This window comes from Salminus brasiliensis, chromosome 11 (assembly GCF_030463535.1).
Source record: "Salminus brasiliensis chromosome 11, fSalBra1.hap2, whole genome shotgun sequence".
NCBI lineage: Eukaryota > Metazoa > Chordata > Actinopteri > Characiformes > Bryconidae > Salminus > Salminus brasiliensis.
Window position 1 is genome coordinate 1964473 of NC_132888.1, and position 24327 is coordinate 1988799.

A 24327-nucleotide genomic window follows, 5' to 3' on the forward strand; every position below is an offset into this window, starting at 1 on the left:
GAACTAACAAGGGGACGTGGCTACAGAGGAGGCACAGGTGGGAACACTAATGAACAGGAGGGGCCTGAACTGACAAGACACAAACAGAGCCATGTGCTTGGGAGCACATGGTGACACAAATCAGAGGCAGGCATGACAGTAAGTAAATAGGGGGACGTCAGTAATACATTTCTTTCCCGTCTCGTCAGCTGGTCTGATGCAGGTGACAGGTGGACCCCAGCGGTAAGTCTTCCAACAGGTCAGGCCGGATAAGTGGCACAAACAGATAAAAGACAGCAGATAAATCTGCCTGTAATTATATGAGAGGAGGAGAAAAACACACCCACTGAAAATGTAGTCCTGTCCTCGAAGGGCTTAGGCGTGTCCCGATCAGGGGGAACACTGAATGCTCTGATAATGCTCCGGCCACCCAGGCCCGAAAACTCAAGAGTATGTTATTAAATGTAGTAAGCTGGAAAAATGGAATGCAGTTGAATGTAAAATAATGAAAACTGAGAAGTTATGTGATTGAATGCTTTCCTTTCTTTCTGTTTGTCTGACAGCAGAGACAAAGCCCTGTAATATCTGCACTGAAACGTCCCACACCAAAACAGAACGAGGGAAACACCTTGCTGAGAGGAAGACTGGATTTCTTCTCCAAAAGAGACCCAGCACAAGATGAACTGAAAGGTGGTGGCAGGTAAGAGGAGAAACCATTACACTGTGACTGTAACTACAGGGTCCTCGGTACAAACCGGTGGGGCTGTTCTTTAATAATTGAAGTGTGTAATAAGACCTCTGACCCGTCGGTGGGCCACTGGCCATTTAAGTAGCCAGTTACTTATATGACTCTTATATGATTGATTTTGCTTACAGAGATCAAAGGGATGAGAACAAAGAGGCTGACATGTTCCTCAGTATATTTGATGGAATTTTTTAGTTTGATGGTTGTTCTTAATGGTTGTTCTAACATCTTAAACATTGCATAAGTTATGTATTTATTAACATTTTATATCATATGTTTGTGTTTTGTTCTGAAATTGTTTTCTCTTATGAGAAATAGTGTTATGCTACTTTACTGTTACATTAAATATAAATATGAACGATATATGCAATGATATGCAATCATTATGAATTGTATTTTCTCATTTTAACACTAATAAATGTTTCTTCATTCAGCAAAATCCTTGTCAGATGTGGTAAATTTATTTATATCATATATACAGTCATGCCCGAAAGTATTCATACCCCTGTCAAAGTTTGACTTAAATTTACTTTTATTTAACCAGAAGTTATATTTTTGCCTTGAAACGACACAGGCATCTCCCAGGAGATAACACGATGATGTACAAGAGGCATCATTGTGGGAAAAAGTATTTCTCAGCTTTTATACACATTTGAACAAAAAGTGGCATGTCCAAAATTATTCATACCCTTTGAAAACTGTCACAGTATATGGGAAAATCCAAAGTTCTATACCATTCCAAATAGTCCAAGCTGTTTTAAAGCATCCTAATTACCCTGATTCATTGGGAACAGCTGTTTTAATCAACTCAACAGGAGAAAAACAGCAGCTCTCTGCAGTTGGTTTGTGGACAGTCATGGCTAAGACAAAGGAGCTCACTAAGGACCTGCGGCTGTGCATTGTGGCCGCTCACAAGTCAGGAAAGGGCTATAAAGCCATATCAAAATGTTTTCAAGTTCCAGTGGCTACAGTGCAAAGTATTATTAAAAAATACAAGAAGTTCCGCACTGTGGAAAATCTCAGAAGATGTGGTCGGAAGCCAAAAGTGACACCTGTGCTGGCCAGGAGAATAGTGAGAGAGGTGAAGAAAAATCCAAGGATCACCACCAAGGCCATCCTGGTGAATCTGGACTCTGCTGGTGGCGACATCTCAAGGCAGACAGTTCAACGGACACTGCACACTGCTGGGTTCCACGGACGCAGGCCAAGGAGGACACCACTTCTCCAGAAAAGGCACACAAAAGCCCGCTTGACCTTTGCAAATGCTCATCTGGACAAAGAAGAAGACTTCTGGTGTTCTGTTTTATGGTCAGATGAAACAAAAATTGAATTGTTTGGCCACAATGATGTGTGCACCATTTGGCGTAAAAAAGGAGAAGCCTTCAACCCTAAGAACACCATCCCCACTGTCAAACATGGTGGTGGGAACCTAATGTTTTGGGGGTGTTTTTCAGCCAATGGACCAGGGAACTTGATCGCAGTAAATGGCACCATGAAAAAAGAGCAATACATCAAGATTCTCAACAACAACATCAGGCAGTCTGCAGAGAAACTTGGCCTTGGGAACCGGTGGACATTTCAGCACGACAACGACCCAAAACACACAGCCAAAGTGGTGAAGAAATGGTTAGCAGACAAAAACATTAATGTTTTGCAGTGGCCCAGCCAGAGTCCTGACTTGAATCCAATTGAGAATCTGTGGAGGGAGCTAAAGATCAGGGTGATGGCAAGGAGACCCTCGAACCTCAAAGAGTTGGAGCTCATCACTAAAGATGAATGGGCAAAAATACCAGTGGAGACATGCAAAAAGCTGGTCAGCAATTACAGGAAGCGTTTGATTGCTGTAATAGCCAATAAAGGCTTTTCTATTAATTATTGAGAAGGGTATGAATAATTTTGGACATGCCACTTTTTGTTCAAATGTGTATAAAAGCTGAGAAATACTTTTTCCCACAATGATGCCTCTTGTACATCATCGTGTTATCTCCTGGGAGATGCCTGTGTCATTTCCAGGCAAAAATATAATTTCTGGTTAAATAAAAGTAAATTTAAATCAAACTTTGACAGGGGTATGAATACTTTCGGGCATGACTGTATATATGTGTGTGTGTGTGTAGTTAAAGCAGGATTATGTGAGAATTGGTGTTTCTTGCTCTTGGCCTCCCCCTACAGTCGGGAAGTTGAATTTGTGCTTTGAGCCACCACTATAAGACATGCTGACATGCATTTCTGGACTTGAGAGATCCCGAACCATCACTGAAAGATAAAGAAGCATGTGGACTAAGGTGATAGAACGGAAGTGATATTATGGGATTTTAACTTCTCCAAAGTTACGTAGTGCAGTTAGCAGCACACCAAGCCCAAAAGCATCATGCAATAATCATAGTTTTCTATTATCTTATTTTTGACTCATTTGTTGGGATAAATAATGTTGTTTTCTCAAGGTAACAAACATTGTTTTTTAACTTTTTTTAACGTGTATTTCTTTTCTGAAGAAGCTCAAGTTCAGCCAAAGAGACCACAATGTGTGTTATAAAGGCTCCGACAAGGCTCCAACAATCCTAACCTACAGGTAGCTCATACATACAGTCGATGTACACCATCTACCATCAAAAGAGACATCAAAGAGACTGAACAAGTTTGATTTTTATGGGAGGTGTCAAAAAACATTAGGGCAAGACTAACGTTTACCACACAGATTAGTCTTGTATGGACATAAGTATTGGGACACCTGCTCTTATATTGTTTCTTCTGAAATCAAGGGGATTAAAAATAGCTTCTGTCTTGTCCAGAGAAGAAGGTATTCTACTAGAGTTTGGAGGAGCATTGCTGTGAGGATTGATTGCGTTCAGTCACAAGAGTGACAAGATAGTGAGTACAGGATGTTGGATGGATGATCACCACCCCACCTCATCATCCCCAACTCATCCCAAAAGTACTGGATGGACCTCCACCACCATCATTCCAGAGAACACAGTTCCTCCACTGCTCCACAGCTCAGGGCCCCCTCAAGCCCACGCCTGGCATTAGGCAGCATATAGCCAATAGATTTATGGTGTTGAGTCCTATTCTATTGGCAGTACTTCTCTACAGGGACTAGACAAGCTGTGTATGTGTGTGTATTTGCACATCTGTGTCAGCAATGGGTGCAGCTTAAAGTTATGAATACATTTATTAGAAGGGATGTCCACAAACCTTTGGACATGTAGTGTATTTTTGTACTTTTCTGTCAGTTGCTCTGGATGAGAGCATCTGCTAAATGCGGTTCCTTGCTTTGTTTGGATTGTGATGGTCTTCTCTATGTTTCTTTTGTGTTTAACAGTGCAATCCTGCTCCTGACCTCTGGTGGTCCTCTAGCCTCACACTTCTGGTGAACGCAAGCTGCAGTGAGAGAATGGCCGGTGTTTATCAGGTCTGTTTATTGTTACAAAAAATGCAAATGACAGAATCATTCAGTAATAGCAAATGTGGAGAGCAGAGCGGGCCGCGTTACATTTCAACACCAAACACAGAGACATTTAAAGATTTAAAAACATCAGTGGTAAATGAATGTGATTCTCTTGTGCGCGTCACCAAACCGAGGAACAGCACAGTGTTATAAAGCAGAGTATCCAGACAGCGTAGTCTTCTCCTCATACGTACTTCTGCTCCCTGTTCCCTCTCTCACTGCCCTCGTCAGCCGACCTGGACTGGGCTGGAACTTTGTAAGCAACTGCATTGTAGGTGCTACAAAACGAAACAGAGAGAGAAGATCTCAGGCTGTTGGAATATTCTAGTGCAGATATTTGACTGTTATGCTTATAATAACCTTGTATCTCTATTTTTACAGTTTTGCACTTTTTGACAGATTCTTTTCCAAGAGCATTTCTATTGGTCAATTCATCCTGGAATTGTAACACAATACAAAGAACAACCACCAGATTCACATCATGTCAAAAAGTGAAAAATAGCAAAGTGAAGATACAGGGTTTTTGCATCACAGTGACTATACTATCTCACACGTCTAGTGATAACCCTCCTTTAGCCAGTGGTTTTGCTGTTGACATTCACAAAATAAACAATATTATTTCTGTCACACCAGAATACTTTTTACATTCCTGACCTGGATGCTGGTCATCAGCAAAACCACTGGCTGAATAGGAAGGAACCCTAGAAGAAGCCTAGCAGTGTGAGTTATATATGGTTGCTGTTACATGTCATGATGGATGGACCAATAGAAAGGCTCCCAAATGACCTGGAATCAAATATTTACATTGACTTTAATTACAAGTTAAGGTTTTTTACTCCTGAAAAGTTAGGAATTTTGGGTGACACTGATGAAACATTGTTGAGCTGTTTTCTATATTTTATTTTTTAATGTGAGAGATTTAAGAACATGCTTCTCATTCAATTATTATTATTATTATTATTATTATTATGTTGACATTATTATTATTATTATGATATTAATAATAATTATATCATAATATTATTATTATTAATAGTAGTTGTAGTAGTATTGAAATACTTCATGTGTTATATACTAGTAGTAATAATAATGACCCTCGTTTTTAATAATACATTTGTAAAAATTTCATTAAGTTGGATGGTCTTATGATGATGATGATGATGATGATGAATATAACATAAAAGTGATTAAATCATTAGTTTGTCACAAAATAGCATTATTATTAGTTGTAGTATTATATGAAGATAAGATAAGATAAAATAACCCTTTTTAGTCTCACAGTCGGGAAATTCTCATGATGTATCAAAATGTATCAAAGTATATATAATGTATTATGTACTAGTATTAATAATAATTCAATCCATTAAATATGATGCTAATGATAATTTTAATTATAACAAGTGAATAAGTGCATGTCCAACACTAAATACTATTATTATTATTATTATTATTGTTGTCGTATTAGTTTTATACAGGTCCTTACGGTTTGCTGTCAGCATGCATCCCTTTGAAGGCCACACACTTTAAAACTCCTCCAATCAGCAGCAAGCCTGCTCCTATCCAGGCCACGAAGAGGGCGGGTCCGAATGTGTACCTGGCCATTAGATAACAGCGCATGATAAAGTGTATCAGCATGAGGTCGACACAAACACAGGTATGCTCTCAGCACTACAGCAAATCTGTGTGTTTAGCTTTCTTACGTGGTCCCCATGTTCATCCCCTGCATCCCCATCTCGCTCATCTCTCCATAATTAGCGTTGTAAGTGGTCTGGATGAAGCTAGCCACTATCTGGTTGGCGTACACGGACGCTCCAATAATGGCACAGAGACCTGCGAAGAGAGGGGAGATAGGTCCATATGACTGGAAAACTCCTTAGTATAGCATTCAAGCTGTTAAAGTGTCTCGTTTAACACTCATCATGGTTGTGATGTCACAACTGTGAACACAGTCAAATATAGTAGTAGTAGTAGTAGTAGTTTATCTAATAAATACAAACATCAAATAAATAAATTTAAATAAAATAAATAAAATTAAATAAAATTAAATTCTTGACAGAAAATGTGTAGATTGAAGCTTATTCGCTTATTTTCCCTAACCTTTTACATTTACAATTACAGCATTTAGCTGAAGCTTTTATCCAGAGTGACTTACGAGGTTACTGGTATTACAGAGGTGGGTCAGTGTAGTGTTATGAGTCTTGCCCAAGGACTCTTATTAATGTAGCGCAGCGCCGAGTCACCCAGACCGGGAATCGACCCTGGTCTCCCATATGGTGAGGTAGCTCAGTGGCAGGTAGTGGTGTTATCTGTTGCACTACACCAACCACCACTACTTAAAAAAATCTAGTAGACAACAACATAAAGCAAAAACATAAACAACAGATAGTCCAAACATTTCACAGATGTGATTATTGATCATGCCTCAGTTTTATATTTATTTACTGCTTTATCGTGGAGCATTGTTTTAAGCTTCCTAAGTGAGCTAAGCATTAACCTAATAACCTCATTTTTTGTCACAATTTAACAAATGTACCTCTTTTTACAGACATACTTATACTTACCCTAGTCTTTAATAATTCCATATTGGCTCTCTCTAATTTCAAACAGCTTCTGAATAAAGTTAGATATTACATTTCTTTGCGTTTTATAAATGATCTGTACTGTATTAACCCTTTAATGTGGAAAGGCTCATCATACAATAAGCTGTGTTACTCAATAACCACAGGGATGTCTGTACAAACTGGTGGGGCTAGTCTCTGGTAATAAAAGTTTAGGCTGTTGACTAGATCCTGAAATTTTTAACTATAAAGTGTGTTTGTCAGTCGATGACAATTGAATCTAATCGATTTACAATTAGTGTTGATCTCCTCACACAGTAGGTAGTGTGAGGAACTGTAGTTTTTATTGGTTTTAGACATTTTAGTTTTTACATCATTTATGAATATACATGAATTATTCTTTTGTTGCTTTATTTGTTTCACTATTAGCTGCAGCCTCTGCATAAGCTTCTGTTCATCAAAGGATTAAACCACCCATTCATATTAATTATTGTCATTATTATTATTTTTATGAACAACTATACAGGGCAGCCAGTCAGAATAGACCTCATTTACATATATTAGTCTTAAAGGCATTGTAAGTAAAACAGGCCATGCAAAATGTTCGCTTTTCATTTTGGCACTGGTGTTAACAGGTTAGAGGGTTTAGCAGCACAGCAGAGCGTCCCAGACTCGCCAGAAATCTAAATAGAGAATATTATGCATGCCTATTTTTACTGCTTGTAGCTGAAAACAATACAAATGAAACAAAAAAGCAAAATAAAAATGTGAAATTAATATCACAATTCATGGCCGTCAGTAAACAGAGTACTAGTTAAGCATGTTGGTCTATATACAGGTTCTCTAGAGGATCTGTAGGCTTGAGGCGATCAACTGGGCTCATTCCCTTTGATGGTCTGGAAGCACATCTTGTTCAGACCAACCAGGCACCCCACACTTCAGCTCTGTTAGCTTGTTAGATTTGTTACTCTTGAAACTGTGGGGTACCGCATCGCTCATGCCATGCAGAGGTAGTCTGTGTGAGAATGTAGTCGGATGGTCATGTTTTTTTACATAAAAGCATACAGATGATACAGGAGTGAGCATAAGAGAGAGGGATATAGGATATGAGCTGGATAAAGTTCCCTTTCATTTCTGTTTACCTGCAACAACAAACATGATGCCCGCCGTCAGGGTCATTTTGGCCTTGGTGGAGTCCTCAGTGTTGCCCATTTTAAAGCATTTCAGAGAGAACAGGGAGATTGTAGAGGCGATCAAGCCCAGCACAACTCCGATCACCATCAGCGCTCTCACAGCCTGGAACTGACCTACAATGCATAATGGTGAATTTTCAATTAACGTTAAAATCAGACTTTCAGCTGTTATTAAAACTGTATAAAACACAAAATATGAAAATAAACAAAAAGGAGATTGTCAAGAAAGGCAGTAGTACTACTTTTGGTAAAGAAAAAAAAGTTAAAAGCTCAGTTAAAGATGTTAAAGCACATTCTTAGACCTTAAATGTTAAAGAATCTTAATGGTTCTGTACTCATGTATCGACCAAATTCTTCCTAGAATCATTACATGTCATCAGAGTCAGAAATACTTTATTGAGAAGAATTGCATATTAAGGGAAATTGCAGTTGTTACAGTTGCAACCGTTTAAATACGTATACTTTGACCCCTTAACGCAGAAAGGCTTATCACACACTAAGGTGTATTACTTAGTAATTACAGGGACGTCTGTACAAACTTTTCTTATGAACAGCTATACAGGTCAGCCAGTCAGAATAGACTTCATTTACATATATTAGTCTTAAAGGCAGTGTAAAAGAGAAGAAAAAAAAAAAAAAAAAAAAATATATATATATATATATATATATATATATATATATATATATATAGTAAAGTCATGGAGACTTTTTAAACATTACAATGTTATTTACGCTTAAGTACGTATACTATACTTTAACCCCTTAACACTTAACACAAGGCTTATCACACACTAAGGTTTAGTACTCAGTAACTACAGGGACTTCTGTACAAACTGGCGAGGCTATTCTGTGGGAAAAGACTTTCGGGCCATCAGTAAGCCATTAAGGGGCGGGGTTAAAGAAGCCTCCATTAAATAATTTTTTAAAGGAACTCAAATAACTTCTTTTAATGCCTCACACAAGAATGTTTACGAAAGAAACGCTTGGTTCTACTCCCTGATTGGTTGAAAAGCGCTCCACCAGTGGTGTTGTATCTGATAACAGCATTTTTTGTCACCATACCTGTATCAGGTATGGGGCAGTGGTGGCTCAGCGGATAGAGTGCCCGGCTATTGATAACAGGGTTGTGGGTTCGATTCCTGGGCTCGGCAAACTACCACTGTTGGGCCTCTCTGCTCCCCGGGCGCTGGAGTTGGCTGCCCACCGCTCTGGGTGTGTGTGTACTCACTGCCCCTAGTTCACTAGTGTGTGTGAGGACACATTTCGCTGTACAGAGTACAGTGACAAATACGTGCACCTTTACCTTTACCTTTTATCATTCCACCGGTTGCTAAGCAAGAAACATGCTAGAACGACTTCTTTTCAGGTGAAGAAATCAAATTAAAAAATGATTGTTTTGAACAACAATCAAGACTTCTTTGCTTTTTTAGTTTTTACTTCCCACAGTAACGTATGAGAATTAGTAGTTATTTAAGTACTTTATTGTTTATCTTTATTGTTGAGGGAATTCGAGTCTTTAAGAAGGGGACCTGTGAGTGTGACTCAGCCGTCTGTGTTTGTTTGATTGCTGATAACAGTATTGACTGAATGTGGACCTGCACTGTTCTGTTCTGCATTCATCATCTCTGTGTTCGCCTCCACCAGGCACAGTGAAATGACTGTTCACTCCATAACAATTGCAAAATGATTTCACAACGAATGTAACACTGGCATTTTCATTAAAAAACGTATTTCCATCTAATTAATGAATTAATTATTTTAACAATTATATTTGCATGCATTGATTTACATGTCATACTTGTGTTGCTCACACCAAGTAAAATTCCTTGTATGTGTAACAAACCTGGCAAAATAAAGAGATTCTGATTCTGATTCTGAGTAACATAGAAGTCAAAGCCACTGAATCTAGAACCCCTAATTCTTTGGCAGTACGCTGCAAAATCTTTAAGCAATAACTTTGAAACCTTCATATTATGTGGAGTTTTTCCAATTTTTTAAAACACGCTTTTGGATCTTATTCACAAAAATTGTTCTTCAAATTCAGCAGCACATTTGTTGTCACTTAACAGCTTTACAGAGATACATGTCCAAGCCCAAGATGAGCAAACCAAAAGCAACAGTGGCAGTAAAAACTCCCTCAGATCAGGAAGATGAAATCTTAAGAGGATCCAAGACCGAAAAGGGAAACCCATCCCCCTCTTCAAAGGCATTACACAAAAACCTTTTGGCATCTTTATTTAATAAGAGTTCATCTCAATGCTGTGTGGCTACGCCAGCTCCCAACATGACGTAAACCCTTAGGTCCTGTATGTGGACCATCACTCTGATAACTACAGAACTTATGTACTAATTTCATAGTTGCTGAAGGTTTAATAACTGAATAATAAGCCTGCAGTTATTATATACAGGTTAAAGAAATATTCAAGAATTTTTCTGCAACATCTGTATTTTATGATTAGATTTTGTTTTCTCTGTAGTTTCTGTAGTACAATGAAAACAAATTTACTATCCATTGTAATCAAGGCCTCAGCAACTGTAAATTAACTGTACTAAAGTGACATGTTGGATATTACATCCCAATCTAACTCAATTAAAGAGCTGAAACTGTACTATAGTGAAAGTATGGTACTGTACCCCAATCTAACTCAATTAAAGAGCTGAATCTGTACTATAGTGAAAGTATGGTACTGTATCTCAATCTAACTCAATTAAAGAGCTGAAACTGTACTATAGTGAAAGTATGGTACTGTATCCCAATCTATCTCAATTAAAGAGCTGAAACTGTACTATAGTGAAAGTATGGTACTGTATCCCAATCTAACTCAATTAAAGAGCTGAAACTGTACTATAGTGAAAGTATGGTACTGTATCCCAATCTAACTCAATTAAAGAGCTGAAACTGTACTATAGTGAAAGTATGGTACTGTATCCCAATCTAACTCAATTAAAGAGCTGAAACTGTACTATAGTGAAAGTATGATACTGTATCCCAATCTAACTCAATTAAAGAGCTGAAACTGTACTATAGTGAAAGTATGGTACTGTATCCCAATCTAACTCAATTAAAGAGCTGAAACTGTACTATAGTGAAAGTATGGTGCTGTATCCCAATTTAACTCAATTAAAGAGCTGAAACTGTACTATAGTAAAAGTATGGTACTGTACCCCAATCTAACTCAATTAAAGAGCTGAAACTGTACTATAGTGAAAGTATGGTACTATATCTCAATCTAACTCAATTAAAGAGCTGAAACTGTACTATAGTGAAAGTATGGTACTGTATCCCAATCTAACTCAATTAAAGAGCTGAAACTGTACTATAGTGAAAGTATGGTACTGTATCCCAATCTAACTCAATTAAAGAGCCGAAACTGTACTATAGTGAAAGTATGGTACTGTATCCCAATCTAACTCAATTAACTCAAAGTGGATAATTGTAATGAATAAATGTTTTAAGAAATACATTAAACGTTTTATTTGATTAGTGTTGTATGATGCGGTGACTCCTGGGCTGGACTGGTTTATAATTGTGTGTTTTTTTACGCAAATATGAATTTCACTGCACATTTAAATATAATAAATCATTAGAATTGGTGGGAAATTGTTGTAACAAGTGCTTTACATGGACTTTGGACTCTTAACTATCTGCACTATTAATATCATCACTATTACCCATCATTCCTCTCATTCCTCTGACCATCACTGCCATGACTATATTAAGTTATTCTACACCATGATTATTATATTATGATTATGATCAGAGCAGTTCAACAGTTTAGATGGTTTGGTAATTTTTATCAATGATTAATAAATAGTTCTGATCAGAGGAGGACGGGTCGGGTTCCCCCTTGTGAGTCTTGGTTCCTCCCAAGGTTTCTTCCTCCAGCTCTGAGGGAGGTTCTCCTTGCCCCTGTCGTTGTTGGCTGCTCACTGGGGGTCTTAGATCCTTCATGTCTTATGTTTTTCTTTTTTTCTGTCTTTTATTAAGTACTAATTATGTAAAGCTGCTTTGTGACGACAACAGTTGTAAAAAGCTCTACAAATAAATTTGACTCGACTTTTCTTTACTTTAAATGGGAATTTAAGGAGTAAAAAGTTTGTTTCTCCCCAGTTTGTTTATATAAGAGTATCCAGTTTCAGTAATACTTAAATAAACAGATTTTCCACAATAATACTTAATGTCAGTTACTTTAGTATGTACCACTCCTGATGGACTGTACTGTATTCTGCAGATGCGTCAGAAACGGATTCGGTTGTAAAACACTGGAATATTCCTGTAACTGAAAGCTGAGTCTGTGTGAAGTGATGCAGTTTCACCACAGATTTATGAGGCCGTTCATTTTCTCCACCCAAACTCACCTGAGTATCCCAGGATTCCGTACAGTGGCCGGCACTCCGTGAACCCAGAGGTGGACACTTCACAGTCCTGCCACAGTCCCTTATAGGTGTAGACCGAGGTCACCACGTCGCCCTGGCGATCTTTTGTGCTCCAGTTGTTTATCACAGTGGCGGCGATGACCGCGGCCACTCCAATGAGCCCTATCACGAACCCCCCGGTCTGCAGGATGGTGTTAGCCATGTTTCTTAGCTCTCCAGACTGAAGGGCAGTAAAGTGGTCAGTGGGAGGCTGGAGGGTGAAGTATATCTGGACAGGGCGGGTCTGCAGGTTTAATCTCAGTGTGTGTGTGTGCATGAGTGTGAGAGTGTGTGTGTGTTCACATGGACACACCCTTGAACACTTTTTCTTTGATGCGGTGGGTGTTTGTGTGACTGCCATTTAAGGCTTTAATCTGTAGACCTTCTTTTCTGTATTGTGTTACTTCATAACAGTTATTTGTAACAATATAATAATTATATATGTAATAATATAATCATGTACTATATCTAATGTTATAGAATGTTAATTAGTTTTGTTGATATTCAGCTAAGTTCTAATTTGTTACAGCTTTATACTAAATATTATATATTATATGTTATTAGAGCTTCATACTGAATATTAATGTTATTAGAGCTTCATACTGGATATTAATGTTATTAGAGCTTCATACTGGATATTAATGCTATTAGAGCTTCATACTGGATATTAATGTTATTAGAGCTTCATACTGAATATTAATGTTATTAGAACTTCATACTGGATATTAATGTTATTAGAGTTTTATGCTGGATATTAATGATATTAGAGCTTCATACTGAATATTAATGTTATTAGAACTTCATACTGGATATTAATGTTATTAGAACATCATACTGGATATTAATGCTATTAGAGCTTCATACTGGATATTAATGATATTAGAGCTTCATACTGAATATTAATGTTATTAGAACTTCATACTGGATATTAATGTTATTAGAGTTTTATGCTGGATAAAAATATTATTAGAGCTTCATACTGGATATTAATGTTATTAGAGCTTCATTCTGGATATTAATGTTATTAGAGCTTCATACTGGGTATTACTGTTATTAGAACTTCATATTGGATATTAATGTTATTAGGGACTTCATACTAGATATTAATGTTATTGAAGCTTCATACTGGATATTAATGTTATTGAAGCTTTATAGTGGATATTTATGTTATTAGAACTTCCTACTGAATATAAATATTATTAGAGCTTCATACTGGATATTATTGTTATTAGAACTTTACAGGTTCTTTAGTTCTTTAGACTATTTTCTTGGATTTAGATTAGGTCTAGTCTTAATGCTTATGGTATATAATCACTGAAAATTCTTTTTAATCTAGACGTAGGCTCATTTTGGCTCTGGGAAACCGACCTTACAGTTTCAGGAGTGAACTAAACCAAACCTTGTCTTTGTTCTTTGCGTTTGTGTTTACAGTGTCAAAATTACAAACACACACACATTCACAGCTACATGGAGGACGGAGGTGTGTAAACTGGACCGCTGTCTGTTTTGGAGCAGGACAAAGCTCAGTGTGAGAGAACCAGCCTCTCATGTATGCTGAGATTTGACTCAGTGAGTAAACACTTTACAGTTTCAGCCACTGCCCCATGATGCTTCACCTGCAGCACTGAACCCTTAGCAGTCCAGAGCTCTCAGAGCTGTTTTTTTCTGTGCTGCATTTCCCACACAATCCCCACACCTGTTTCAATGCGTCAGATTATTAAACCAAATGTAGGACAAACATTATGGCACCTTGAAAAGTGGTAATTTAAGAAAGGCTGGATTCTATTAGGAACCATGGCAATATAAAGAGATATCTGAATGCTCAGCTGGTTCTTTTCTAGGTTAAATGATTATATAAATATAAACCTATGAGAATTGACAGTTGGCAAGGCCATAACCCAAAGCAGGGCTACAACACTGCTCCACAATTGAATTTCTCACCCTTAGAACTTCAGGTTTCATCAGAGGTGATCCATTATGAAGGTTTAGCTTCAGAATAATGGACACAGTAATAAGGCCAGGGTTTAAACACAAACAGTCGGGATGTAATCACCTGCTTGTGCTTGTTCTTATCACAGGATTAACAAAAGGGTGCAACTGGGACTCGCCGGCTTCTTATCAGTGGTGTGAATACAGCATGCAGTGTTCAAAACGACCAATCAGAATGCTGAGAGTGAACACAGTGTAATAACTGCTTCTCCCTCAGTTCCAGGTCAGTTAACCCCTACATGTCAGCTTATTATTCAGCTAATAATCTTAATAACTGCAGTTTAAATAACTTGCATGTTCTGTGTTTTTTAAAGGGAGGGAGACGCTTATATGACTATCAGATATAACATAAAAACCACGACCAGGTGAAGTGAAGAACACTGATATGTGTTGAAGTAGGAAAAATGGACAAGGGTAAGAATCTGAGACACTTTGACAAGAACCAATCTGTGATGTTCTAGATAAACGACTGGGTCAGAACATCTCCACCAAAACATCAGGCAGGACTTGTGAGATTTCGCCATGATATGCAGTGGTCAGTACCTACCCAAAGTGCTCCAAGTAAGGACAACCAGTAAATCAGTGATGAGGCTGTGGGCAGCCAAGGCTCAGTGATACTCATGGAGGCCCTACCTCAACATTTACAGGGTCTGCTGCTTGGTACCAGATACCACAGGACACCTTCAGAGTTTATGTGAATGTGTCCATGGATTGATGGGGAAGAGCTGTTTTGGTGGCACGAGGGGGACCCAAACAATATTCGGTAGGTGGTTTTAATGTTATGACTGATTGGTGTAAATGTAGAGCACTTTCACAGTGAGTTCTGTCACAGAGCAGCTTTACACTGTGAACCGTCCCTCAGAGTGAGGGGAACCAAGACTCCTCTGGTCGACACCAGAAAGCACAACAAATCTTGATTTGAAACTTTTCCACAGAAACACTGAATTTATTTGGATTTGCATAAACTACAAGTATAAACCTGAATAAAGTGAACAGTGTGTTTTACATCTCTGGATGTTTCGCTGGACAGACGTTTACTGAAGCAAGTCCAGCTGGAACAGTTCAGTTCATTTCAGAGTCATATAAATTAATTTCAGTAAATTTCAAAATGCAACAAATAAAAGTAAATAAAATGTACAAAATAGAGCAATATAAACATGCAGTTATAAAAACAAGAAACAGGACTGTAGTATTTAGTGGAGACACATTTAACACTCTTACGTCAAAGCTTGTATTTCTCTCGCATATTTACAGTTTCCCACAGCACTGCTGTGTCGTTTGTTGGGCAATAATCTTTCTGATACTCAACTGAATGACTGTAGCATAACACTCCATATAACATTAGAATGAATCCAAATAAATATAAAGTCAGTGGTCAGTGAGAGCGTCTACCTGTAATTAACTCTATATAACATTAGAATAAACCCAAATAAACATAAAGTCAGCGGTCAGTGAGAGTGTCTACCTGTAATTAACTATATATAACATTAGAATAAACCCAAATAAACATAAAGACAGTGGTCAGTGAGAGTGTCTACCTGTAATTAACTCCATATAACATTAGAATGAATCCAAATAAATATAAAGTCAGTGGTCAGTGAGAGTGTCTACCTGTAATTAACTCTATATAACATTAGAATAAATCCAAATCAACATAAAGTCAGTGGTCAGGGAGAGTGTCTACCTGTAATTAACTCTATATAACATTAGAATAAACCCAAATAAACAAAGTCAGTGGTCAGTGAGAGCGTCTACCTGTAATTAACTCTATATAACATTAGAATAAACCCAAACAAACATAAAGTCAGTGGTCAGTGAGAGCGTCTACCTGTAATTAACTCTATATAACATTAGAATAAACCCAAATAAACATAAAGTCAGCGGTCAGTGAGAGCGTCTATCTGTAATTAACTCTATATAACATTAGAATAAACCCAAATAAACATAAAGTCAGTGGTCAGTGAGAGTGTCTACCTGTAATTAACTCTATATAACATTAGAATAAACCCAAATAAACATAAAGTCAGCGGTCAGTGAGAGCGTCTATCTGTAATTAACTCTATATAACATTAGAATAAACAAAGCCAGTGGTCAGTGAGAGTGTCTATATAACATTAGAATATATAACATTAGAACAAACCCAAATAAACATAAAGTCAGAGGTCAGTTTTCAGAATGTGCTGTTGGTCAGTAAAGTTAGTTAGATGTTGGTTAGAAGAGCACAGGTTTGGGTGCTGATCTTCTCTGTGAACTCCAGAGACTGTAGGGATTTCTTAAGTTTTGCCAGCAGCTCACCTGATCTACTCTAATGAAGTGTTTATCAGTTTAGATCAACTGGGTGTTGGATGGAAGCTGGACATACTGGGTTTCTCTTCTCTTGCACACACAACACTCACAACAGATCTCTAAATCTGAACTTTTGGGTCTATTTTTGCCGCACTACACCCTGCAGCATGTATCCCTCCACCATTTTAATGATCTGATTTTAAAAGCAGGTTCTAGAGCCGAACTCTTCTCAGAACTCTGGTAGAACAGTGTCTCAGGCATCAGGCAGCGTCTTCATCACCATTAGGTGAAGAACTTTCTGTGAGGAGCTTTAACAGCTTTTGTTCACCTCCACTCGGTTTTCTACATCCTAACTGTTTAATTATGCAGAAATGCTAAAAAATCTGTTTAATTTCTGTTTAATCTAAACAGTAAAGGTTCTTTTAAGTTCTCCAAACACAGCAAACTGTCTCTCCCAGCACCACAGACTGTAATTGACTTCAAGTTTGAATAAAATTATCACCTAAGAGGTGACCAAACACTGTCCACTTCGATCCTGCCGAGACCTGCTGAGCAGTTTTAGTTAAGTCCAGTTCTGCTCACACCTGGGAGAAGTAAATAAGCTACCGGCGGCTGCAAACCGGACGTCTGCCACAGTGGACAGTTACACGGCACCACGTACCCAGGCTTGGTTGCTTGTGCTGGGCATCCCAGTGTACCCAGGAGTGCGTTATGATACCCCAGAGTGGAGGTGTAAAGAGCATGGGGCATTTCTCTGACCTTCTGGACTCCAGCAGTGCCGACGTGGCTGCCACCAAAGAATTGAGAAGACTGTGCGGCCGCAGGTGGATGAAAGTACCTGGGATTGTCCGTGCAGAAGGAAAGAGCGTCTCTGGATGGATGTGGTTCTCCCAGGAACTGAGAAGCAAAAGCGAACCTGTCACTCCTCAGCAAGCCCTTGGATTTCCTCCTGGGTCTGTATTTGTAGTTGGGGTGCTCCTTCATGTGCTGGGCTCGGAGTCGCTTGGCTTCGTCGATGTAGGGTCTCTTCTGAGCCTCGGAGAGCAGCTTCCACTCTGCTCCCAGCCTTTTGCTGATCTCAGAGTTGTGCATCTTGGGGTTTTCCATCGCCATCCGCCTCCTCTGGCCTCTGGACCACACCATGAAGGCGTTCATGGGTCTCTTGATGTGATCCACGGGCTTGGACATGGTCCTCCAAAAGCATTAAACTGATTGGAAGTGATTGGACGTCAGCAGGAAAGGGCTTTGAAAAGACCTGTCAAAGGATAAAGAGGGCTGTGGTGCTCAGGTGGAGGCTGGAGGACGCAGAGCATAGTCCATTCTTCTAAAGAAGCTGCAGTCCTTTTGGAGCGTGTGGTGGGTGGAGTGCGCTGGGTTTGAGAGAAAGCTTGGGTGTGGAGAAAGAGAGACATGTCATATGCATGAGAAGAGCCTCAACCTTCAGCCCCTTTCAGCCCCTTTCAGCCCCTGCGCCCAATCAGCCTCAGCAGCATCACACTATTACAGCGAGAGCAGAAGCATCAGCCATTCAACAGAAAGCAAAGAAGAAACGATGCATTTTTCTCATTGTACAAAAATAAAGTTAGCAGTTGGACTGAATTTACCTCAGATGTTCCTCTCACTGGCCACTTTATTAGAAACCCCTACCTTGTGCTTTCACTCACTGGCCACTTTATTAGAAACCCCTACCTTGTGTTTCCACTCACTGGCCACTTTATTAGAAACCCCTACCTTGTGCTTTTACTTACTGGCCACTTTATTAGAAACCCCTACCTTGTGCTTCCACTCACTGGCCACTTTATTAGAAACCCCTACCTTGTGCTTCCACTCACTGGCCACTTTATTAGAAACCCCTACCTTGTGCTTCCACTTACTGGCCACTTTATTAGAAACACCTACCTTGTGCTTCCACTCACTGGCCACTTTATTAGAAACACCTACCTTGTGCTTCCACTCACTGGCCACTTTATTAGAAACACCTACCTTGTGTTTCCACTCACCGGCCACTTTATTAGAAACACCTACCTTGTGCTTCCACTCACTGGCCACTTTATTAGAAACACCTACCTTGTGCTTCCACTCACTGGCCACTTTATTAGAAACACCTACCTTGTGCTTTCACTCACTGGCCACTTTATTAGAAACCCCTACCCTGTGCTTCCACTCACTGGCCACTTTATTAGAAACACCTACCTTGTGCTTCCACTCACTGGCCACTTTATTAGAAACACCTACCTTGTGCTTTCACTCACTGGCCACTTTATTAGAAACCCCTACCTTGTGCTTTCACTCACTGGCCACTTTATTAGAAACCCCTACCTTGTGCTTCCACTCACTGGCCACTTTATTAGAAACCCCTACCTTGTCTTTAGGTTCACAAGTTTTGGCAAAAACGTGTTTATATAATATACAACTTTGCAAAAAATTGAGACCACCCTACATTATCAGTTTCTTTTATTCTGCTATTTACAGATAATGTGTTTAGGGAAATGAACATTGGCGCTGTATTTCATAAATCATGGACAACATTTGCTTTTAAATTTGCTATTTTGCTAAATTGGTGCTAATAACGCCAAGCTCGCGGGTTCGATCCCGTACTGGTCACATCTGATTTGAGAGTTTCCCCACTGTGGGACTAATAAAGCATTATCTTATCTCTTATTTAGAGCTTTTATTTATTTGCAGAAATGACAACTGCTCAAAACAGCTGCTCAAATAATGCAGAGAAATGATGATGATAATAATTATAATGTAGAGAAGTTATTATTCAGATTTAATCACAGTCTTTCACGTTGCTGTTGGGACTTTATGCCGTTCATAGTCTTCGTAGCAGATTCAGCGAACTGGCTGACTGAATGCCTGTAGCAGTAGCAGTATGGTAGCTGTTTTATGTTATTTAGTGCGCCGTGTAAAAACCTTTGCTGTGTGTAGATTAGAAGAGCATGAGGTTCCTGTTCACACTGACGTACACTGTTGACTGTTCACTATATCACACAGTATTATAATTACTGTATATATAATTAAATTATTACTTTTTAATCAAATTAACTAAGAAAATATGCAAGACCGAAATTGACGACTACAAATGTCTTTGTGTTGAAGCCTCTTGTATCCTCTCATTGCCTCAATGGCTAAAAGCTTAAGCGTCTTTGTGCATCTTCTGCTAAAGCCCCGCTCTGTCCTCTCCGCTGAATAAACCACGCGTTTGGCCTTTGTTCTGCTGGCAAAAGAAACATCCAGATGATTAGAGTCCTTCTTCTCATCCTAATCTTCAGAGGAAATGTCTTATTCTTCTGCTGGACTGAAGACAGATGTCTCTGCCAGCATGAAGAACCAAACACAGTCCATCAATAAACGCAAACCACGTTCAGTACTGAAGACTAAATACACCCGTAATACTCAGATCATCCTCTCACCGGCCACTTTATTAGAAACCTCTACCTTGTGTTTCCACTCACTGGCCACTTTATTAGAAACCCCTACCTTATACTTCTTCAATGGCCACTTTATTAGAAACCCCTACCTCGTGCTTGCTTAATGGCCACTTTATTAGAAACCCCTACCTTGTGTTTCCACTCACTGGCCACTTTATTAGAAACCCTCTACAGTATGCTTTCTTACTGGCCACTTTATTAGAACCCCCTACCTCGTACTTCTTCAATGGCCACTTTATTAGAAACCCCCACCTCGTGATCAGCAATGTTATTCAGTGTATGACAGGTATGTATGAAACTCTGCCGAGTGAGAAGGGTTTTCTGGCGTCTCCAAGCAGAACATCACACTTAGGAGGGAAATCCTCCCGATTTGCTCGGCACTGCAGGGATTTCGGTAAAGCTTGCACTTATTTTAATCACATTGGGGGGAAGTGGAGCTCCTCTAATAGCCTTTCATGGAAATATTGTCAGTAAAGTGTGTTTAAGGAGAGCGAGGCGACAGATCCAATCCAGAGACACGTCACCCACCACCTTCTCCCAGTCTGGTGACATTAATGCTGGAAGTATTTGGAGATAAATCCAGCGGGCCGTTCCAGCAGGCCTATCTGCAAGCCTCCGGATCGCTCGAGTCAGCGAAAGTCACTAAGACACATTCGCAATGAGGCATTTGAGAGGGAAAGCGCCCAGCGAAGGCCACAGATCTCAAACCTGCCGCGCCAAATTAGCCGCCAGCTTGCAAGTGAAATGTGTTTGGTAAGCAAGGCGATGCTTAGGAGCGGCTCAGCCGGAGTCTTAGAGGATATGATGATTATATTGGGTCTGAAATGTCAGTGGAAGCGTCAGCGAGCCAGTACGGGTCTACAACTTTTAGTGGCCACTTTATTAGAAACCCCTACATTGTGTTTCCACTCACTAACCACTTTATAAGAACCCTTTACCTCGTGCTTCGTCAATGGCCACTGTATTAGAAGTAGGCCAGTGAGTGGAAGCACAAGGTAGGGGTTTCTAATAAAGTGGCCAGTGAGTGGAAGCACAAGGTAGGGGTTTCTAATAAAGTGGCCAGTGAGTGGAAGCACAAGGTAGGTGTTTCTAATAAAGTGGCCAGTGAGTGGAAGCACAGGGTAGGGGTTTCTAATAAAGTGGCCAGTGAGTGGAAACACAAGGTAGGTGTTTCTAATAAAGTGGCCAGTGAGTGGAAGCACAAGGTAGGGGTTTCTAATAAAGTGGCCAGTGAGTGGAAGCACAAGGTAGGGGTTTCTAATAAAGTGGCCAGTGAGTGGAAGCACAAGGTAGGTGTTTCTAATAAAGTGGCCAGTGAGTGGAAGCACAAGGTAGGGGTTTCTAATAAAGTGGCCGGTGAGTGAAAGCACAAGGTAGGTGTTTCTAATAAAGTGGCCGGTGAGTGAAAGCACAAGGTAGGTGTTTCTAATAAAGTGGCCAGTGAGTGAAAGCACAGGGTAGGGGTTTCTAATAAAGTGGCCAGTGAGTGGAAGCACAAGGTAGGGGTTTCTAATAAAGTGGCCGGTGAGTGAAAGCACAAGGTAGGTGTTTCTAATAAAGTGGCCAGTGAGTGAAAGCACAGGGTAGGGGTTTCTAATAAAGTGGCCAGTGAGTGGAAGCACAAGGTAGGTGTTTCTAATAAAGTGGCCAGTGAGTTGAAGCACAAGGTAGGGGTTTCTAATAAAGTGGCCGGTGAGTGAAAGCACAAGGTAGGTGTTTCTAATAAAGTGGCCAGTGAGTGAAAGCACAGGGTAGGGGTTTCTAATAAAGTGGCCGGTGAGTGAAAGCACAAGGTAGGTGTTTCAAATAAAGTGGCCAGTGAGTGAAAGCACAGGGTAGGGGTTTCTAATAAAGTGGCCAGTGAGTGGAAGCACAAGGTAGGTGTTTCTAATAAAGTGGCCAGTGAGTTGAAGCACAAGGTAGGTGTTTCTAATAAAGTGGCCAGTGAGTGGAAGCACAAGGTAGGGGTTTCTAATAAAGTGGCCGGTGAGTGAAAGCACAAGGTAGGTGTTTCTAATAAAGTGGCCAGTGAGTGAAAGCACAGGGTAGGGGTTTCTAATAAAGTGGCCAGTGAGTGGAAACACAAGGTAGGTGTTTCTAATAAAGTGGCCAGTGAGTGGAAACACAAGGTATGGTTTCTAATAAAGTGGCCAGTGAGTGGAAGCACAAGGTAGGTGTTTCTAATAAAGTGGCCAGTGAGCAGAAGCACAAGGTAGGTGTTTCTAATAAAGTGGCCAGTAAGCAGAAACACAAGGTAGGTGTTTCTAATAAAGTGGCCAGTAAGCAGAAACACAAGGTAGGTGTTTCTAATAAAGTGGCCAGTGGGTGGAAACACAAGGTATGGTTTCTAATAAAGTGGCCAGTGAGTGGAAGCACAAGGTAGGTGTTTCTAATAAAGTGGCCAGTGAGTGGAAACACAAGGTAGGTGTTTCTAATAAAGTGGCCAGTGAGTGGAAACACAAGGTAGGTGTTTCTAATAAAGTGGCCGGTGAGTGGAAGCACAAGGTAGGTGTTTCTAATAAAGTGGCCGGTGAGTGAAAGCACAAGGTAGGTGTTTCTAATAAAGTGGCCGGTGAGTGAAAGCACAAGGTAGGTGTTTCTAATAAAGTGGCCAGTGAGTGGAAGCACAAGGTAGGTGTTTCTAATAAAGTGGCCAGTGAGTGGAAACACAAGGTAGGTGTTTCTAATAAAGTGGCCAGTGAGTGGAAACACAAGGTAGGTGTTTCTAATAAAGTGGCCGGTGAGTGGAAGCACAAGGTAGGTGTTTCTAATAAAGTGGCCGGTGAGTGAAAGCACAAGGTAGGTGTTTCTAATAAAGTGGCCGGTGAGTGAAAGCACAAGGTAGGTGTTTCTAATAAAGTGGCCGGTAAGTGAAAGCACAAGGGAGGTGTTTCTAATAAAGTGGCCAGTAAGCAGAAACACAAGGTAGGTGTTTCTAATAAAGTGGCCGGTGAGTGAAAGCACAAGGTAGGTGTTTCTAATAAAGTGGCCGGTGAGTGAAAGCACAAGGTAGGTGTTTCTAATAAAGTGGCCAGTGAGTGGAAGCACAAGGTAGGGGTTTCTAATAAAGTGGCCGGTGAGTAACAGTACAAGGTAGGTGTTTCTAATAAAGTGGCCGGTGAGTAACAGTACAAGGTAGGTGTTTCTAATAAAGTGGCCGGTGAGCGGAAGCACAAGGTAGGGGTTTCTAATAAAGTGGCCGGTGAGAGGAAGCACAAGGTAGGGGTTTCTAATAAAGTGGCCGGTGAGAGGAAGCACAAGGTAGGGGTTTCTAATAAAGTGGCCGGTGAGAGGAAGCACAAGGTAGGGGTTTATTAGAAATGTCTGTAGACATCTGATTCGCTTCTCCAGCGTTTCTCCTGAAATAAAGGGTATCAGTTTGTCCTCAACTCTTCTGGGACAGTTTTACATCAGATGTCGGAACATTGCTGTGGAGAGGATCTGATTGCATTCAGCCACACACGAGCGTCCGCGAGGTTGGCTAGGCTTAGTAAGGTCAGATGCTTGGATCTGCCACTCCAACTCATTCTAAAAGTGTTGGATGGAGCTCCATCACTACAAAGGGGTTGACACTAGATGTCCAAATGTTTGTGGACACCCCTTCTAATGAATTGGTGTGGCGTAACAGATAACACCCCTACCTGCCACTGAGCTGCCACACCATGTGGGAGACTGGGGTTCGATTCCTGGTCTGGGTGACTGTGGGTGCTGCGCTACATTAATAAGAGTCCTTGGGCAAGACTCCTAACACTACACTGACCCACCTCTGTGATACCAGTGACCTTGTAAATCGCTCTGGATAAATACTATAAATGTAAAATGTAGAGGAGTACTGCCAAAAGAATAGGACTCTCTGGAGCAGATAAACATGAACCTAGAGATGTAAAATGAAGAACAGATTCAATTCAGTCCCACAATAATAAAAAAATAAAAAATAATAAAAAGGTGTCGACAATCGACAAGAGGTGCAAGCTGAAGGTTTTGCCATGGCCCTCACTGTCAGACCCCCGCAACCTAATCATCATTGAACTGTGGATAGACCTCAATAGAGCAGAGCAGCAAGACGACCCAAGAACCTCACAGCACTAGAAGCTTTTGCAGGAAGAGGGAGATTGAGAACAGAGGAGCAGTTTTGGGGGGGATTAGTTAGGATGGCAGGGACTGGTCTGATAAGAACATGGCTCATATTGTCTGCATAGCACAGATACACGCTTATCACCCTCCGTCCCAGCCGACTTACCACAGCAGCCATGTGTCTTTACCTTCTTTCCTTTGCTTT

General features: G+C 40.1%; 3 protein-coding genes across 3 annotated transcripts in view; 1 reads left to right on the forward strand and 2 right to left on the reverse strand.

Moving 5' to 3' along the window:
* The window catches only part of hfm1 (helicase for meiosis 1), a 29718-nt gene extending 28776 nt beyond the window's left edge, over window positions 1-942 (forward strand). Inside the window, exons 38-39 of the mRNA XM_072691010.1 lie at window positions 543-679; window positions 856-942. Coding sequence (XP_072547111.1) covers window positions 543-679; window positions 856-919 — 201 coding nt within the window. The 3' untranslated portion in view covers window positions 920-942. The remainder of the gene's footprint in view (window positions 1-542; window positions 680-855) is intronic.
* Window positions 943-4284: 3342 nt separating this feature from the next.
* On the reverse strand, window positions 4285-12502 carry cldn18 (claudin 18). The gene is made up of 5 exons (XM_072691218.1): window positions 12283-12502; window positions 7873-8037; window positions 5873-6002; window positions 5656-5766; window positions 4285-4450 (listed from the first exon to the last, which is right to left on the reverse strand). Exons 1-5 carry the CDS (start codon window positions 12500-12502, stop codon window positions 4357-4359), a joined length of 720 nt encoding a protein of 239 aa, XP_072547319.1. The 3' UTR covers window positions 4285-4356.
* Window positions 12503-17172: 4670 nt separating this feature from the next.
* Window positions 17173-17802, reverse strand: LOC140565272 (transcription factor Sox-14). The gene has a single exon (XM_072691115.1). The coding sequence runs from the start codon at window positions 17800-17802 to the stop codon at window positions 17173-17175; it is 630 nt and encodes a 209-aa protein (XP_072547216.1).
* Window positions 17803-24327: the final 6525 nt, after the last annotated feature.